Source organism: Triturus cristatus, chromosome 1_1, assembly GCF_964204655.1.
Source record: "Triturus cristatus chromosome 1_1, aTriCri1.1, whole genome shotgun sequence".
In the NCBI taxonomy this organism is placed as follows: domain Eukaryota; kingdom Metazoa; phylum Chordata; class Amphibia; order Caudata; family Salamandridae; genus Triturus; species Triturus cristatus.
The window spans coordinates 68,050,937-68,071,646 of record NC_140579.1 but is presented as its reverse complement, the minus strand read 5'-3'; the positions used below and the strand labels follow the sequence as shown (position 1 = coordinate 68,071,646).

The 20,710-nt window shown below is 46.2% G+C and overlaps 1 protein-coding gene across 1 annotated transcript in view; it reads right to left on the bottom strand.

The window, feature by feature from the left end:
• The window catches only part of LOC146869435 (E3 ubiquitin-protein ligase TRIM38-like), a 196,145-nt gene that overhangs the window by 120,347 nt on the left and 55,088 nt on the right, over nucleotides 1-20,710 (bottom strand). Inside the window, exon 3 of the mRNA XM_085599838.1 lies at nucleotides 10,601-10,831. Coding sequence (XP_085455964.1) covers nucleotides 10,601-10,831 — 231 coding nt within the window. The remainder of the gene's footprint in view (nucleotides 1-10,600; nucleotides 10,832-20,710) is intronic.

Below are 20,710 nucleotides of genomic sequence, written 5' to 3'. Positions count from 1 at the left end.
CTACAAGTTTCGGGTCAATATGTTGTTCGTCAGCCGCTTTATCCTGTCCTTAATAATCCTGATGACGATTTTTATTTACTAGATCGCTCTCCGCCCCCTTATGTTGGCGCATCTGCTCCACGGCCGCAAGATTCTGGCCCGGCTCCGGGTAAGGTCGACACACGGTCCATGTTATCGGCCGAGCATATGGCTGAGCTTCGGAAACTTTCCCTCCGTGCACTTAAGGGCAAGATGTCTATGGATGAGTTGTTCCATGCTTGGGGGTCGTGGCAAGATAGAGAGAGGGTGTATTTTCTGTCTCATTTTTCAGAAGAAGTAATTGCAGCTTTCCGAAAATATTCTAGTGTCTTTGAGCCTGACGACGTGTCTTCGGATGCCGGAGCATTACGTAACGGTGTTTTTTCTCCCCCTAAGGCTTCTGAGGCGGCTCGGCGGCTGTTCGCTTTGCGGGACGAGGTACTGGCCCTTAGAGAGAAAGCGCGTCAACAAACGGAGGAGGAGAAGCAGTCGGATTCGTCTGCAGCAGGGGACCACCCATCCGCCTCCCAGTCAGATAAGGATGACATAGTGCATGTTAAACCAATGCGAGAGGCGGCGCCTTTGTATGTTCCTCCTAAGGGAGCGGGGACTAGCTCGGATGTTAACTCCGCTGATGCCAGGGGATATTTTGTATATAATTGGGTTTATACTCCATGGCATAGGGCCGATGTTATGGCATTAAAGAATGCATTGCCTGACCCCCGCAAGAATCCAGCGGCCTTCTATGAAGAAGTCGAGGGGGCCTTGAATTCTTGCATTATGACCTTGGCGGATATAGACCTGTTCTTTGGCCTTATCCTACCGCCGGATACGTGGCGCTCTGTCCGGAAGGTAGATGATGCGGTTGCCTTCAAAGCCCGGTGGTCTGACCTTGAGGATGAGGATAGGGAACGGAAGCCCGCACAGAAACCACCCCAGAATATTCTAGATCTCCCTGCGGCTATTGTGGCTAAGTTGAAGACGATTATCCCCCCTAAAAAGATTGACTGGAATATGTTAGCAGCATGTAAACAGAAAGTTGACGAGTCAGTCGCGGACTTCTTTACGCGTTTTGAGGAAACGTTCCATGATTTTAGTGGCCAGTCGCTTACTGACGACACGGGCCGCCACCTTTTTGCGGACAAATATGTGGCTAACCTGCTACCGGCAGTTGCGGCCCGGTTAAAAGCGAGTGAGAGTTCTTGGTCCTCCGCGACACCGACGGCCCTTCTGACCATCGCCCAGTATTATGAGCGTCAGGAGCACGAGGCGAAGGGCCAGGAGGAGAAGAAATCGAAAGATCTTAAAACCAAAGTGATGTTAGCACAAGTATATGGCCCGCCCCGCCGGGGTAATAATAATAGAGGAAGGGGTGGATCTTATGGTCCCCCTTCGGGCCGATCTGATTTGAATAGGAACCAGTGTGCGTATTGCAAACAATTGGGCCATTGGGCCAGGGATTGCCCAGCGTTGCGTGCTTCGCGTCAGGGGCACACTCCGGGTGGGCCGAGAGGTAGAGGGGGCTTCTCGAACTTTAGAGGGAATTTCAACGATAATGTCCGTTTCGATACTGCTGGACAGCACCGAGATAGCTCAAATGTTTTCGATCGCCAGCACCAGTATCATGTATCGGACAGCGATCGATTGGGATATCACGATTCTCAGCATGCATAGGAATGCGTTGGATGGGGGTCCGAATCAGTTGAGGTGCCGGTCGATCAGACGGGTCCTTATGTATCGGCTGAGGTTTTAGGTTCTACTGATCAGTTCCTAGTGGATACAGGAGCGACACGTAGTGCATTATCTAGGTACCTGGTTCCAGGGGCTCCCCCATCTGGCTCGATAGTTACATCGGTAGGGTTTGACGGTACACTCTCCCGAAGCCCTCTTTCACAGCCCCTTGCATTTAAAGTTGATTGTTTTTCTGCGCCTTGTCCGTTTCTGCTTGCTCCGTACACACCGGATAACATTATGGGCCTTGATATGTTAAAGTACTTTAGGGCTACAATCCGCTACTCCCCTGAGGGTGTGAGGGTGATCTTAAATGACAACTACCCCCGGTCTGGGCGGATGTGTACGATATCAGAGGATGCGTTGTTGGCTACCCTCCCCCGAGCTTTATGGGCGACTTCGGACACAGATGTGGGACAAATGGTGATTCCTCCGGTCCACATTAGTGTCCAGGAGGGGGCGGTGCTACCACGCCTCCCGCAGTATCGTATTTCCCAGGAGGGCGAGGAGGCTCTCATACAGATTGTGCAAGACTTGATCGCAGTAGGGGTAGTGGAAGAAGTTCCCTATAATATCTGTAACAGTCCGATTCTCCCTATTCTGAAAAAGGATACGGATGCAAAGGTCTATCGGTTTATAATTGATTTGAGGGAGGTGAACAAGATCGTGATACCTCAGTATCCGGTGGTTTCCGATATCACGACGTTGCTTACCTTGGTCCCGCCTACGGCGACCATGTTCTCAGTGATTGATTTGAAAAATGCCTTCTTTTCTATTCCCATTCACCCTGATAGCCGATTTCTTTTTGGGTTCACATTACACAATAGATCTTATCGTTTTTGTAGAATTCCCCAAGGCTATACAGAAAGCCCTAGTATTTATAGTCAGGCTTTGAAGCGACAGTTGGATTCCTTTGCCTTACTCGAGGGGGTCGCCCTCATTCAATATGTCGATGACATCTTGTTGGCGGCTGACACCCTGGAGTTGTGCGAGAAAAGCACGATAGCCTTACTTTCCTTTTTAGCATCCCACAATCATAAGGTCTCTAGGAAGAAATTGCAATTCTGTAGACCAAAGGTGACTTATTTGGGTCACCTTTTGTCTAAGGAGGGGCGTGCACTCACACCAGATCGTATCCAAGTAATTTTGGACACACCAAGGCCATCCACGCAGAAGGATGTGCGTGCATTTTTGGGTCTTGTTTCTTTTTGTAGACAGTGGATATTGGGGTTTTCACACATAGCTAAGCCATTACTAGCTCTCTTGACAAAAGACACGCCCATCCCGATCCCCTGGTCAGATGAGTGTGACGCTGCTTTTCAGCAATTGAGACAGGCCCTTTGTTCAGCACCAGTGTTAGGGACCCCTGATTATGCAAAACCCTTTTCGTTGTATGTGCATGAGAAAGATGGATGTGCATTATCAGTCTTAGTGCAGATGCACGGCGATAAGCAGCGCCCTTGTGCATACTTTTCGGCTGTACTTGATCCTGTCGCCCGAGCATTGCCAGGGTGTTTTCGCTCGGTTGCAGCGACAGCTGTGTCAATACGGCAGAGTGAAGGAATTGTATTGTCCCATAAACTGTTGGTGTTAGTTCCCCACGCTGTTGATGCCCTGCTTAATCAAACAAAGACGCAGCATTTGACCAGTGCCCGTTTAACGGGATATGAGTTGACGCTTTTAGCTCCTCACATTACGTTAAAAAGGTGCGTGACATTAAACCCGGCCACATTGTTGCCATACCCCGAGACCCAGCCTGAGGCACAGAAAACGCATGATTGTATTCTTGTGACTGAGGAACAAACAAAGGGTCGTATTGATCTCCAGGATACGCCCTTTTCAGATGTAGATGGAGAACTGTGGGTGGATGGATCATGCCTGAAGCTACCAGATGGTACGACTTCAGCAGCGTATGCAATTACCACACTGCAAACAATAGTGGAGACAGCACGCATACCACAGAAATCAGCTCAAGCGGCGGAACTGATAGCGTTAACACGAGCGTGTGAGCTCAGTACAGGGTTGTGTGTGAATGTTTACACAGACAGCCGCTATGCCTTCGGAGTAGCGCACGATTTCGGCCTACTCTGGAAGGAGAGAGGGTTTCTAACGTCACATGGGGTACAGATAATGCATGGGGAGTTAGTCCACAATCTTTTAACTGCATTGACATACCCAAAGAAAATTGCCATTGTTAAGTGTAGTGCCCATAGGAAAGTGGTTGATAAGGTTGGAGAAGGAAATGCGTTAGCGGATCGAGTAGCACGGGAGACTGCGATGCAGCCCGGTACTACTGCCATGTATGTAGTGAAGTCACAGGTGGAGAGATGGCAGGATGCGAAGGAGGAAGTGCGAGAAATACAAAAGACCGCTTCTGACAAAGAGCGGGAACAATGGGCTAGCGAAGGAGAATTGGATGACGAGGGTTGCTGGAGAAATAAGCAGATGGATAGATGGAAGTTACCCACGGCTTTTGTACAACCTATGGTCCAGATGGCACATGGGCTAGCACATGTTGGAGCTTCCGCAATTGTGAAATTGCTTACCCAAGTTTGGGAGCATCCAGAGATTGCTAGCACAGCAAAGAGGGTGGTGCAGACCTGTATGATCTGTCTGAAGTATAACCCAGGGAAAGGCACGCGAACTCCAGCAGGAGGATTTGCGACGCCCACTGCACCCTTTGAGGTTCTACAGATGGATTACATCCAGCTTGAGCGCTGTAACAATTTGAAGTATGTTCTAGTAGTGGTTTGCGCCTTCAGTAAATGGGTTGAGGCGTACCCTGCGAAAGACAATACTGCAATGACTACAGCGAAGCTATTGCTGAAAGAGTTTTTCCCCCGATACGGCGTCTGTAGACTTCTGTGGAGTGATAATGGCCCTCACTTTGTAGCAGATGTTATAAAGTATGTCTTGAAGGGCCTAGGCATCACCCAGAAGTTCCACGCCGTGTTCCACCCTCAGTCTGCAGGACTAGTCGAGAAATATAATGGCACACTGAAGCTTAAGATCGCCAAAATTCAAGCTTCAACATCTTTGACTTGGCCAGACGCCTTGCCACTGGCGTTATTGTCAATTAGGTCGGTGCCACACTCTCGAACCGGCCTTACACCCTATGAGATTGTATTTGGACGCCCAATGAATATTTGGGGTCCACCAAGGCCTAAGGCTGTGTATGATGTACCTTGTGTAATGATGAGTGATTATCTGGCACAGTTAACGGATAACTTGGTTTCTATTCATCAACAGGTCCGAGAGGCGCTCCCTGATCGGTCTACCGGTGAAGGACATGGTCTCCGGCCTGGGGATCATGTCATGCTGAAGGTTTTCGACAGAACGAACAGTTTGGAGCCGAGATGGGTCGGACCTGAGCAAGTTCTTCTTGCAACGAGGACGGCAGTGCGAGTCTCGAACAGGAAGAATTGGATCCATTCCTTGCACTGTCGAAAGGTACCGCCCGGATTGGTGGAATCTGCTGTGCTGACCAATCAACGAGACATCTTAGCAGCAGAGACAGGCCGTGCTGCAGAGCCAAACGACACTGAGGAGCTCTTTCCGGACCATACGACTTCTGGAGGAAGGCGATATCATCTGCGACCAAGGAAGTGAGGTTTCCAGTACCGGGACATACTGTCAGAACGGCCCTTGGGTTAGTGAAACGGAGAGCCGATGAGGCAAGGGGGGGGGATCAGCCCTGCATTAGTGTAGCGACACCCGTCTTGGCCCGCTGGTGAAGAAATCAACCGCTGCCCAAGGGGAAGAGTTCTGACAGACTTTTAGTTTCAGGAAGATATTAGGGTATTGTTTCCTTTGACATGGAGAAGAAGAAAATTTTTTGTGCGTTGGGGTTCATGCTAACAGTAGCTATCGTTGGTATAACCACATGGTTTGTGGAGGAGGCAACTCCTGCCCGAGAGACACTTGTGTTGACGACTCCAGCGCCTGCGGAGCACTACTTTTACACATTGCCATATCAAGAGTTGAAGCATCGACAATCCTATTTGAATAACACTTTCATTCAGATGCTGCATCACACCCACGTCGCTACAAATGCTACGAACTGTTGGATATGTGGGATGATGCCAGCCCATCAGAAGAAAGGAGGTACGCCATTCATACCACTTCCTTTCTCTCATAATGGCTCTTGTAGAGCATGGTACACTCTGTTGTTTGCCACTCGAAAACCGACAGTGGGACGACTGCTTTTCAGACTTAATAAAGAATGCCATCAGGACAAGAATGGATATCCACAAGCGAATGGGACAATTTGGGAATGGGAAGAATACCGACCGGACAATGAATCCATCCCCTATATCTTCACGAACACCAGAGACACTGTGGGGAAGGATAAGTTTGTAATTCAAGTAGCACAAGCCCAAGCGGACCTGTGTGTCCAGAGTGTGGGTTTTATCCCTGTTGGTGTCAGTGATTGTATAACTGTGTTAAACATTGATGGGTTAAACAACAGCACCTTCCTAGCATCCCATAATACCTACTTTGTATGTGGAAATAAAGGTTATTACCGTTTGCCGGCTGGGTGGTCTGGGGTATGCTATGTATCATTCCTATTACCTCCTGTATTTTTAGCACCCGCGTCATATCATAAGGATTTAAAACTGTTGAATAATGTGACTGTAAATAGATATAAACGTACTCTATCAATTAACGAGGTGGATCAAACAGATACCAGTTTGCAACAGTATATTGATTTTAATTTAGGATTGTTCTTTTTTGTTGGAGCCGCTTTGAATAGTAGGAAGATCCGAAGATTAACAAGAGTGGTAGAAGCTGTGACTAATCAGACTGCTGCTGCTCTTGGGAATCTTACGGAAGAATTACAGATTACCAGAATTGTTGCATTGCAGAACCGTATGGTATTGGATGTAATGCTAGCTGATCGAGGAGGAGCCTGTAAAATTATTGGAAGTAGCTGCTGTGTGTTCATCCCTGATCATACGCCATCCGTTTATAACGCCATTAATAAGCTGCATAAAATAGCAGCTGAAATCCACGCAGAAAACGGCACTTGGTCCTTTTCTGGATGGTTTTGGGCGTTGGTTACTGCCTGGGGATGGAAGGTCTTAACTGGTCTCTGCATTATTATAGCAATTCTGTTCTTTCTCTGTATGTGTATTCAATGTGGACCATTGTGTTGTTCCGCATGCATTTCATTCTGCATCCCAGATAAGAAAGCTATTGCCGATGTTGCCCGCCAGAAGGGTCTAGCTAAAGAGGTTAAAGGAATGATGATAATTGACATATACGATGATTATTCTTGGAAGCCAGATGTCTTCAGTAAATGCTGAAAGGGTCGTCTGTTGTAAATTAAGGCAGAATGTGATTAAGCATTTACTGAAAACATTAGTGTTTCCCTTTTATCGTGTTTTCCCCATTATGTTGGCAGAAGTCCGGACTCCATTTTGTATTGACATGCTGCCACGTGCCCACCACGAGGAGAGTCCGACCTCTGTGTTAGTTGCTCTTGTAATCTGCCTAGCAACAGATTATAAATAGCCCTCTCTTGTCCGTCTGGCGCATGCCCAGACTTGACCACATCTGTTATAATTAGCTTTGCTTGACCATGTGTTTTCGCGGGCCCAAGGAGTGTGTTAGCTCCGCCCATGTGTTGATTCGGTATCGAGAATGACCATAAATGGTAATGTTCTTCAACTCTGTGGTATCCACCCACTCATGAGCCCCTTTGCTGTGTATAAAAGGGGACTGTGTATGCAAGTTCTTTGTGCTACTCCTTGCAATACTGAAGAGTGTTGTGTGGATTGTAGGACCACCCTTAAGGGTTAATAAACGTTGTTTTTGTACTTTGCAGTTTCCGTGCCAACTTCCTTAATAGATTTCGTTACAGAAGAGCGAACCCTTGTCTCTTGCGGGCCTAGCTGGGGCTTGTATTCATCAGGCACTAGTGGTCATTTCTGTCTGATCTGTGAAAATCTTCTACCAATTTTCCCCTTTCATCGTCACCAGCACTTGATTTGGGTGGCTGTGATCCAGAATGATACCCAAAACCCACTATTCCCTCAAACCCAGCAAGGTTTAACCTTTCTCTACTACTTACAGTTTTGCTTTGGCCCAATTGTTTTACCCACAATATCCTTCGGTGTTCAACATCCTTTTTACATAAGTTCACTCTACCCTTTCCTAGGCATTTCTATTTATCAGTGTGTAGAGCAAAAACGAGTACGCCCCCATAGGCACCGATCCCTACTTACTTCAACAGAACATTTCAAGGGTCGATATGGTGTATCACACTATGGCAGCAAGATAGAACATCTTCCACAAATCACAGCTGTGATGGAGGTAAACGACTTGTGCTAGGAAGACGGCATAGAACTTTACAAGAGGGAAGGCAGGAGGTAGTTCTCCGAGAGTAGCCTTTCTTCTCACTACGATTACGCGGCCATCTCTACCCAGAGCTGTGTCGATGAATTGGATACCTCAGTAGTACTGCGGGAACTCCTGAACTCACTGGGACTTCTGTGCAGGGCAATTCAGAAAGACACTTGGGGCAAAGTAGTGCTGCTCTCCAGGGCCATGCAGAGAACTTCCATCCCAACTAATTATTTGATGAAAAAGACTTGTTGAAGAAGGACAGATGGGACAGTGGATAGCAAGACATTAAGGCAGAGCACTTACTTTTTAAAAATAATGCACATTGCTGATGATAATTTTTGCTGAGAAGAAACAGACTGACGAAGACAAGCGGTCTCAGAGTGAAGGCGCGTGGACCCAGCATTTAATGGGAGTCTCTTTGCCTGTGTCGGCAGCGTGGCACGCGTACCCTATGCGATGCAGCTACACTGAAGTCAGCCGTCGAGTCAGCCGCTTACAGCAAGCTCGCGACTGACACCGGTCGCATAGTAAAGGCCAGCTCACAGACAGCAGCTCAAAGCGAGTTTCCGGCTAGCTCTGGTTGCTAGTAAGTGTTCCTAGCATGAACATACAGGTTTCTTTAAATGACAAAAAGCAGATTAAAGAGAAACAGGTAAACAGCAACTTCCATTTTTAAATGTAAAACAAAACCATGGATCAGCTTATATAGATAATGGTTCTCTTTTAGCTGTAACAGATAATTTGTGCGCTCTCCCGCGGACATGTTTATTGCTCCAGAAAAATGAAGTAGTGAAGTATAAAAACAGCAAACGTTTCAGAATGGTGCTGATAAATTCAAGTTTAAAAAGTAATAAAATGATAACTGTTTAGTAAACGCATTGATAAGTTGATGTGAAAAAGGAAACTGATGTGGTAGGTTATGTTATTTAGTGCAATGCACAGCAGACAAACTCAAAGGAGCTCCAGGTGACTTCTTACTTCTTCGCTGTGGAACTCTCCTACCTCTTCACCCAAAAGAATATTTCAGGCATTGGTTTTCATCCCTACGGTTGAATAACTTCAGTCCACTCTACTCATCCACTACTTCTAGAAACAGGGCCCTAAGTAGTGAATGGCTTTCTTTTTAATTTGAGTAACTCTCTTCCCCCCTTATGCAATTTTATGTGAATCTCAAGCAATGCGGAGTGGTGCACAAAAAAACAAAAATTAAATTAAAATAATATATTTCAGTAGTTAACTCTCACCTTCCACACGGTCTCCAACCACACACTAGTCGCCAGACTACACGACGCAGGCATACAAGGAACAGCCCATGACTTGATCTGATCATTCCTCACCGGAAAAAGCCAAAAGGATCAGACTCCCACCCTTACTCTCCGACCCCACCGAAATCACCTGCGGAGTCCCACAGAGTTCATCCCTAAGCCCCACCCTCTTCAACATCTACATGGCCCCCCTCGCAGCCATCGTCCGACAACACAACCTCAACATCGTATCCTACGCCAACGACACCCAGCTCATCCTCTCCCTCACCAAAGACCCCACCACTGTCAAACAACTTCCAGAAAGGAATGCAAGACGTCGCAGTCTGGATGACCAACAGCTGCCTGAAGCTCAACGCCGAGAAGACAGAAGTTCTCGTCCTCTGTACCACCCCTTCTGCATAGGATAGCACCTGCTGGCCAACCACCCTCGGAAGCCCATCTACCCCCTCAGACCACGCCAAGAACATCGGCATCGTACTCGACTCATCACTCGCCATGAACCGACAGGTCAACGCCGTCACCTCCAGTTGCTTCAAGACCCTCAGCATCCTCTGCAAGACCTTCAAGTGGATCCCCCCCTGAGTCAAGGAAGACAGTCACCCACGCACTCATCACCAGCAGACTGGACTATGGAAACGCACTCTACGCCGGCATCAACAAGTCCCTACTCCGCAAACTCCAGACAATACGGAACACTGCCACCAGACTCGTCCTCTGCATCCCCCGACACGAACACATCGGCAAACACCTACGAAGTCTCCACTGGCTCCCTGTGGAGAAAAGAGTCACTTTCAAAATCCTCACTCACGCCTACAAATGCCTACACAACAACGGACCCAAATACCTCAACGACAGAATCAACTTCCACGTACCCAAAAGAAACCTCCGATCTTCCAACCTCGCACTGGCCGAAACCCTGCGCATCCACAGAGCCTGAGCAGGCGGAAGATCCTTCTCTCACATTGCAGCCAAGACCTGGAATGAGCTACCAGCAGACATCAGATGCTCCCCCTCGCTGAACAGCTTCAGGAAGACCCTCAAGATCTGGCTCTTCGGCTAAACAGATGTGCGCAACCCCCCCCCCCCCCCGAGCGCCTTGAGACCCTCACGGGTGAGTAGTGCGCTTACAATTCCCTGACTGATGGATTGATTGACCTTCAGTAGCTTAGATCCTGCTGCTGACACTTCTCCTTCAACAAAGCTCTTCTCTTCTACTGCCTTAGATTTTCAACTCTCACCTTCAGTAGCTCCACATCCTGCTGCTGACACTTCCCCTCTAGCTCTGCGATCAGGTCTCGGTGGGTGGATTGCTGCTTCTCCAGTTCACTCAGTTTCTCTTGAATGTTCTTCATATTTTCTTTATGTTCGTTTTCCAGTTTGCTCATAAGTTGTTGTTCTTCCTTGTCCAGAAACTTCTTCAGAAGCTCAAATGTACTACGGATCACCTCCACCTGGCTTTTTAAGTTTCCCTTCATTACAAACAACAAAACAAAGCACATCATTTTAGTATTTGTATGCCACACCCAAGTGTAATCACACGGTCTGCATCTGGCACAAACAGTGAGCCGCGCTTCACAAACACACACGTAGAATGATATACCTAACCATTTCTTTGCGAGGCAGAACACAGTCAAAGACATATACAAAAAACTTGAGCAACAACTCGGCAACAATTCAACTCTGTCACTCATTATTTGATCCATCTCCAAGCACAAAGTTTAGGACAGATTTACTAGTAATGTAGGCTGTAGGCCTTTAAAACCCATCACTAGTGGATTTACTTACAAAACAAAAGTGCAAAATAAAACGCAAGAAAAGGAAAACTAATGTATATACAGAAGGTTCTTAACTATTCAGTGACATACTGCTGGGCTATGTGGTTAAATTTCCAAAGGGAGTTCGGAAATTTATCGCCATCGGGTTAATATTGGCTAAGAGAGAAATAGCAATTAAATGGCGACGTAAAACTGCACCGACATTAAAGTGCTGGTTAAATAGCTTAGCGTACTGCAACATAAACAGTGATTTGTATGCCAGCACGCTATCCTGCCCAAGGGACACCTGGGGCCCCTTGAATAGTTACACGACGGCACCGCCTCACAGCAAGAACAAGGGTTGGTCCCAGCGGGTGTGGGCTAAGCAGGATATCAATCTTAACGCCAGCTGACATTACAACAACTGTTAACTGGAGATGAATGTATGTCTCGCTTGATCCAACTCAAGGTTGATTTGTATTCAGACAGGTCGGATGGAGGGTCATATAAGAATCTGCCTGTTGTACCCAATTTGCATATGTTGTATTACCTGCATGGCTCTGGTGATTTACTTATTTTTCCCGCTGTTCAAAAACTGTTCCTATATGATGCTACTGATTTTACTGTAACTAATGTAACTCACTTGAAACTGGTAAAAAAAGTTTAACAAAAACTATTCAGCGACATACTTTGCCAAGAGTGGAACCATCCTTTAATCCTGGATGGCTACAGTAGGCAAGAGCCCTGGACATGGGCTAGTGTGGTAAGTTTTTATTGATCCCAGTGATCTCCCAACACAGAAGGTTAAAAAAAATTACTTCCCATGAATGGACGAAATACCTCTGCATAGATAAACAGCACACACACCTATCGAGTGATTCTATTGGCAGATGTCAGCAACTTGTCTTGTAGAGTGGCTCATAAAGAAAGGGGACCTGGACACCAGTCTATGTTTTTCACGTACCGATGTGCTTCTAGCAGTACCGAGTTGTGCACTCTGTGGTAAATTATACCCTCGGTTACTGAAAGACGACCGGAGTCAGCTGGAGACTGTCAGGACATCTTCGCAGTTTTTAAGATCGGACCTGCAGGCAGCGCACATGCACTGTCGCTATGGCGACAATCTATTGAATCTAAAAAGAAAACATTCTAAAAAGAGGCTTTTAGCCCACCCATTACTTACAATTTGTTAGAATCATATCACTCTTCTTTGCGGATTCTAATTTGACAGCGTGTGAGAGGCGTCACTTCCTGCCGCAATTGATTTCCTTGTGTGGAGCATGGACCACGTACACATCGATTTACCGAATTAGTGTCCATCCGCTGCTCACGCTGTGGTTGAGGTACTATTTTTTCTTTTTTGCCATTTTTATATGGCCTTACTACCACCTGACCTGAAGGTATTGGAGCTCCGAAGGTATTGGTGCTCCTTACAAGAGCACAGTTCACATTCATTTTGTGTAGGTCTGAGAGATTAAGTGATTTGCCCAGGATCAGAGGATGCGGAGCCGAGACTAGAACCTGGTTCTTCCTTTTGTGATGGTCAGTGCTATTCTGCTGTAGCAAAAAAACAGTTTTCTGGATTTTGCACTCTTAGGGTTGCACTTTTCACCTAATATGACAAAATGTTTCTTAAAGTTATTGCCCACAAGTCAGATCTGTGGTTTTACTGCCTTCTTCTCTCCTAAATTTAAACTGTAAACAAGGCTCTATTTTTAGGTTTTGTCTGCTTGTAAAATCTCTTGTATTAAAAAAATAATATCTTAGAAATGGGCTTAGAATCCACCCAATATTTACCTGAACTTCCCACTGGCTGATTCCAGCTTCACTCTAATTCCCATGCTAATGAATGGTCAGCACATGGACTGTGCACTTCTTGTTGCTCTGCTTTGCCTGTCCATGCAGTGGCGCGGAGCTTGGACCAAGTACAGCTTCAGGTCCCTGGTCACTGGCTACTGGCCAGGGTCCTTCCACTGGCTACTACTCTGGAGATACCCCCCCCCCCCCCATTTACTAGCAAGCACTCCTGCGAGAGCATCTGCATGCAGTCTCCTCTCCTCCCAGCTTCTTGTTGTTGCTCATTCTACCCCTGTTGCTGTTCTCCCTCGCATGCCTGCCTGCTGTTTGTTATTTACACCCCGCTTCCCTGAAAAAACCTTTGAAAACTCAGATTAAAAAGTACAGCCCACTTCAAAAGAGCCCTTACTTCACTCGTCTAAAAAACAAATTGTTTCCGTCTTTGCTTGTGCTGTGCCCCTATTCAATACAGCCATCCAATTCCTGTGGAGTCAAAGTCTGCCTTTCCTTTTTCAAGTGTGAAATAATCTTTCGAGCCTGTGATATCGGCTATATGGCCTCCGTAGTAACTGTTGGATCTTATCAGTAGCGTGTGGAAGTCTGTTTTTTGTAGGTTTATAGCGCAAGCTCGTCCTTATGGTATTGGAACATTGACCATGACCACCATATTTTTCACACCAGGGCACAATTTTTAAAAAATGTATTTTTTGCCTCGAGGATTTTCAGTGATTTGGCCAGAATCACGGGGTGTTGTGTAGACGCTGAGACTCGAACCTAGCTCCCCAGTTCCACAGACAGCAGTTCTGGTTACATTACACGCCATCCCTTTCCTTCTGCAATATGCTTTCCCTCACATTTGCCTTTTCGGCTACTGCTGCTTATTCCTCCCATTAAATGTAGCATTTGATCTCTCGTCTTCTGCCTTTCTGCGACCCCCTATCTCATGGTATTCCCCCTTTGGTTTAAATGTTTTAGACCCCATTTCTCCACCATTATCCTGCACGTTCCACCACATTCCTGCCATATTCTTGCTTGTCATTCTGCCTCTTTGTTTAAACATTCTCCTTGTTCTCTAATGCACTACTCATATCCGTTCTCCGCATCTCCGATTACTCTCCATCCATTAGAAATGTTTCCTTTTTACTCGCCCCACTCCTCAAAATCGGGCATGACTTCCTTTGTGCCCCGTTTTGTTCTAACCCTTTTCTCTGCAACACTGAACTGCAATCTGCCTCCTTCCTTCCCCACCCCTAAGTCTTTCCAACTTCTTTTAGTTATGTGCATCATTGCAATCTGCTTTGTTTATTATTCCACTGGTGTCCTCCATACACCTATTTACCCATTTCTCACCACTTCCGTTTGCCTTGTGTCTTCTGTATCAACTTTCATTCTGCATCCTGTTCTGTTCTAAAAGCGCCATGCCTGGGGGCGAGTGTCTGAAAAGTGTCAGCGCTCCGTCGATCATCTCCTTGTGTTTGCTTTAAAACTTCAAGCCATGTTGCAAAAAGTGGCAAAGCCGATACATTTTGCATTGGTGAAACCAATGTTTGTTTTTCTCTTCGGTGCTTGCTCGTACGCCTGTCTTTTTAGTAGTTTTAAGTCAGGGCCTTTCAGTGCATTGCAATGTTGAACACTACAGACCGTTAAGATGGTAAGTGGATGACAAAACAACCTCATGTTGCTATGAAATATCAGAGACCAGAGATACAGCAGCCATAATAAATTGCTACTAGTGGCTCTGTGTTGTATATGAATACCTCATGTAGAGTTGCATGTGCAGCGGTTCCTTTTAATGGAAGGCCTCCCTGGTTCCCAGACCAGTGTGTCTGCTTTCCCAGTTATTGCCCCATTGACAACAAACACATCTTAGGACTGAAATGTTTCTCACTTTGGTCACCTCAGTTAATTACAAGCAAAGGATGTATATAACATGCAGCTGGTGAAAGAGGGACACATAAAAGAACAATAACACTTGTACGTCTGGAGGAGAAGCACGTGCTGGCAATAAGCACTGTGCTCTCGTGCCACTACATTGTACTGTTGCGATGGATTTCAGATTTCCACTCTACGCTACTCTACGCCACTTTACTCCCCTCTAATCTACACTACTCTGCATCACTACTCTGTTCCAGTCTTCTCTGCCGCATCCACTCCATGCCGCAATACTCAACGCCATTCTACTTTACGCCATTCTAGTTCATGCCACTCCACACTACGCTACCACACTCTACTCTTCTCTACGCTACGCTACACCACTAACTTTTAGCCTTGCAGAACAGCAGGCACACTGCTCTACAAAGTGGCTAAAAGACATTGGCAAAGCCAATAGCTCTCATATAGATGCGATCTATGAGACTTCATGTACTGCCAGGTCGATGGACTAGTTGAACTGCAGTCACATAAACCAGATTGGTACTGAAAAACAAAGTGATGCTCTTCTCCAGGATGTATTTTATGTGCTCAAGTTAGGCCCATGTAGCAATGCTGCAAATTTTTCTTACATGGTCTTCTTTCTGCACAATAACATTTTACGCTAACCTTTTGCATAAATTTGCGTGCATGAAAATGTTGCATTAGTTTCTCTGAAACATTTTGGCTTATACATCTGGCTTCGCACAACATTATTATGATGCCTTGAATAGTAAGTACAAGTCCTTTACGCACACTGTACAAATGTCATTCTATCTTCATCCAAAGGGCGACAGGGCTATCAGCATATCCACAAAAATGCTAATCTGCATATACATCGCAAGGATGTTTCTTATTCTAAATAAAGTACCATTTCCGGGGGTTAGCCAGAGGAGACACTTCTGCTGACATCAAGGGGTCCCTGCCTGCTGAGGCTTCACCAAACAGCTGCCTAACATCTCTGTAAGGGGATTCCAGTTTGTGACCAAGACAGGGTCCTACATTATTTTCTGCCAGTTAACCCCTTGTATGCCCATGACGAGCTGGACTAGTCATGGAGCACAGTCGCACTGTGCCCATGACGAGTCCAGCTCGTCATGAGGCATACCCTAGGGAATCCCTCTGGTGCAGGCCCCAGAGGGATTCTCTGCCCCAGAGGGATTCCCTTTCTGCCAAAATAGCCTAGGGAGCTGGGGAAGAGCTTCCCCACCTCCCGAGGCCCCCCCCCTTTTCACTGTAATGACGATCGGCGTGCACGTCGCTCCGACGTCATTACAGTGAAAGTGAAACTGAAATGAGCCAAGAGGCTCATTTCAGTTTCACTTTCTACGTGCTCAGGGGACTATCTCAGCCCCCTCAGCACGTAGAAAGACGGGAGAGGTATCGTTGGAAAGGGGAGAATCTCCCCTTTCCAATGGTACCCCTCCCCAGTGGATCCCTGCTTGGGGATCGCCACAGGAGGGCGATCCCCAAGCAGGGATCCACCCACTATACACCAGGGAGGGGGGAGCGGCCCCTTGGGCAAGGGCCTTTGCTCCCCCCATGTAAATTTGGCGCATTTTAGTCTTTTTGCCCCCCCTGTGGGGCAGATGGGGGCATCAGCCCCCAATCTGCCCCCCCGGGGGGCAAAAAGCCCACTAGACTCCAGGGAATTTTTTTATCCATAAAAATAGGGGTGGGGCGGCCCAAAAAGGGCAGGCCCATGCCCCCACCCCACCCCCAATTACTACAGTCTTTCTGCCCCCCCTGGGGGGCAGATGGGGCATTGGCCCCTAATCTGCCCCTTCGGGGGGGGGGGGCAGAAAGCCCACTATACACCAGGGATTAGTTTTTACCTTTTTTTTAGGGTGGGGGCTGCACGCAACGGGCACGCCAATACCCCCACCCACCCACCACCATTACAGCCTTTCTGACCCCCCTGGGGGAGCAGATGGGGCATTGGCCCCCAATCTGCCCCTTCGGGGGGGCAGAAAGCCCACTATACACCAGGGATTTGTTTTCTGGTTTTTGGGCCCTTCCCTGTCGCGGGTATTTGGGCCTCCCACACGAGTGAGGCACCGTTTTTATCGGGAGACCCGGGGGAACGCTGGGTGGTAGGAAATTTGTGTCAGCCCGGTGATGCCTCAACTTTCCCACACAAAAATGTGTGAAAAAGGTGATTTTTTTCAGCTAAATTTGAGGTTTGCAGGGCATTCTGTGTAAGGAAACGTTGGGGGATCCACGCTAGCCATTCCTCCCTGGAATTCCCCGGGTGTCTAGTTTTCAGAAATGTGTGGGTTTGGTAGGTTCCCCTAGGTGGCCGCCGAGCACCGGGCCAAAAACCCAGGTGACCCCCCTTGCAAAACCAGGTCGTTTTGAGGTAGGCAATTTTCATGTCGCCTCAATACGTTTTGGGGCCTTGCCTGTCGCGGATACTTGGGCCTCCCACACGAGTGAGGCACCGTTTTTATCGGGAGACCCGGAGGAACGCTGGGTGGTAGGAAATGTGTGTCAGCCCGGTGATGCCTCAACTTTCCCACACAAAAATGTGTGAAAAAGGTGATTTTTTCAGCTAAATTTGAGGATTGCAGGGCATTCTGGGTAAGGAAACGTTGGGGGATCCACGCAAGCCATACCTCCCTGGAATCCCCCGGGTGTCTAGTTTTCAGAAATGTGTGGGTTTGGTAGGTTCCCCTAGGTGGCCGCCGAGCAAGGGGCCAAAAACCCAGGTGACCCCCCTTGCAAAACCAGGTGGTTTTGAGATAGGCAATTTTGATGTCGCCTCACTGCGTTTTGGGCCCTTGCCTGTCGCGGGTACTTGGGCCTCCCACACAAGTGAGGCACCATTTTTACCGGGAGACCCGGGGGGACGCTGGGTGGTGGGAAATTTGAGTGAGCCCGGTGTTGCCACAACTTTCCCACACAAAAATGTGTGAAAAATGTGATTTTTTCAGCTAAAATTGAGGTTTGCAGGGGATTCTGGGTAAGGAAACGTTGGGGGATCCACGCAAGCCATGCCTCCCTCGAAGCACACGGGTGTCTAGTTTTCAACTTTCCACCACAGAAATGTGGGGAAAATGTGTTTTTTTGTCAATTTTTTAGGTTTGCAAGGGATTCTGGGAGGCAGTCAAGTCACCCCATCCTGGATTCCCCTGGGTGTCTAGTTTTCAAAAATGTATAGGTTTGCTAGGTTTCCCAAGGTGCCCGCATAGCTAGGGTTCAAAAACTACAGCTAGACATTTTGCCAAAAAAGGGTCATTTTTCACTGCGAAATTGAGGTGTGACCACGTTGCGTTTTGCGCCGTTTCCTGTCGCGGGCACTAGGCCGACCCACACAAGTGAGGTACCGTTTTTCTCGTAAGACTTTGGGGAACGCGGGGTGGGTGGAAATTTGTAGATCCACGCAGATTCCGGAACTTTCCACCACAGAAATGTGGGGAAAATGTGTTTTTTTTGTCAATTTATTAGGTTTGCAAGGGATTCTGGGTAACAGACCCTGGTGGGAGGCAGTCAAGTCACCCCATCCTGGATTCCCCTGGGTGTCTAGTTTTTAAAAATGTATAGGTTTGCTAGGTTTCCCAAGGTGCCCGCAGAGCTAGGGTTCAAAAACTAGAGATAGGCACTTCGCCAAAAAGGGTAAATTTTCACTGCGATATTGAGTTGTGACCACGTTGCGTTTTGCTCCGTTTCCTGTCGCGGGCACTATGCCTACCCACACAAGTGAGGTACCATTTTTATCGGGAGACTTGGGGTAATTCAGGTTTGTAAAGGAACTGTTATTATCTATTGACTTTCGATGCATTTCTGCCTTCCAAATGAAAGATATTGTGTAAAAAAAAGAAGTCATTCTAAAAAATGACTGATAATTCTCATGCTAGTATGAGTATTCCCAATTTCAGAAATGTGCAAATATCTACTGTTTTTAAACTCTATATTTTGTTCCCATTTCAGAAATATATAGGTGTCTTTCATACCGCTTTTTCCATGTACACATTTTTACAGAATAATTACTATATACCCGGTACATAATAAAAAACCATTGCAAGTTGCTGCTCAGTTTTTGGCTCTGGGTTCGTCGGGTTCTTGGTGAACCTACATGTCCTATATATCCCCACAACCAGTAATGTCCAGCGGATGTAATGGTATATTGCTTTCAAGGAGCTGTCATAATTAGAAGAAGTTACAGGTGAAAACGTTGACACAAAAGGCTGTTTTTTCCAACTAATTTTCAATTTATCCTATATTTAACTGTTAGTTTCTATAAAAAAAACCTTGATGGATCTTCACAAATGACCCCTTGCTCAATTCAGAATTTTGTCTTCTTCTCGAAAATGTATAGCTTTCCAGTGTCCATTATTGCTTTTGTACCCATTTCTGCCATTAACTGGAAGGAGGTCAAAAGCACAAAAAAATAGCAAAATTAGGCTATGTCCAAGAAAAATGCCAAAACTGTGTAAAAAATGTTGGGTTTCTGACAAAAGTCTGGTATCCCCGAAAAGCTGGGAAAATGGTGATTTCAACCCCACAAACCCTTTTTAGATAACATTTGCAGGGAAAAACCCAGATGCTTTCATTTGCAGCCCGTTTTTCCAATTTTTCCGAAAAAAAACTAAATTTTGCTGTATTTTGGCTCATTTCTGTAACCCCTCTAGGAGAATCCACAAACCCTGAGTACCTTTAGAATCCCCATGATGTTGGAAGAAAAAGACGCAAATTTGGCGTGGATACCTTATGTGGTCAAAATGTTACAGGGGCCTCAGCGCGCACTACCCCAAATAGCCAAAAAAGGGCGTGGCACAGGAGGGGAAAAGGCCTGGCAGCAAAGGGGTTAATGGGGTTTGATCATCCCATGGGGGGATTCTTGGCTATACACCAATATACACCATAGACCAGGCTTCTCAAACGAGTAGCTCGTGAGTTACTGGTAGCTCTCCAGCTATCTAGAGGTAGCTCTCCGGTGTCCAGTCCAGCCTACTGAATTAGAAGCTTTTGCTTGACTCAATTATTATATGTATATCAAAGCTGAAAATATTTATTTGAAACAAAGATGTTTGTATTTGCCTAACTGATAAGCTGATGGTTGAATTTCTAAAATATATTGAAGGCTGATATTTGAGTTATAAACCTTGTGGCATTTGGGGGGGGGCTATTACTAATAATATTACCCAGGTGCCTGGGACATTTAATCCATGGCTATTATGTATTACCCACGTAAAGGCATACAACACTAATCATAATAGTAGCTAGGATAATTTTTATTGATCATAAGTAGGACTTCCGGTTTTATGGTATATATATTTTTGTCATTTCCGTCTGTAATTATCGATATTTTTTTATTTCAAATTTTACCTGTATCTATCCGTATTTATTTTAAGTTTTGTGAAAAAAATGAAGCTGACGTGTATATTTCTGCATTTATTTAACCAGTTAATGTACACTCGTGCCTGATCACCTGACAGATTTCAATGCTATATACACACTCCGGTGATGAAATATGCACTTGTAAGAAAAAAAAATAATGTTAGTATCAAGGTTGTGAAAATATATTGCTGTTTAAGGCTCTTTACTAAAATCCCTAAATTTTTTAAATCCCCTTGCCTGTCAATCTGCACAGTTATTGGCCTGGCAGTCTTGATAGAAGACATTTAGAATCACTCAAATACAACCCAATTTCCTTTTTTATCCACATTTAAAAATAAATACAGACAAGAAAATACATGGTTTTCTGTCTGTATTTATCTGTAAAAATCAGTAAAAATGGAACACAGGGAGCCTTAATCATAAGTAGCTCTCATTACAGAAAAGGTTAGAGACCTCTGCTCTAGACGCACATAGAGTAGAGATTGCATAGTAGGAGTACACTTGATTACTACCTTGTTTTATATGCCTGTATATATATGGAACTATATC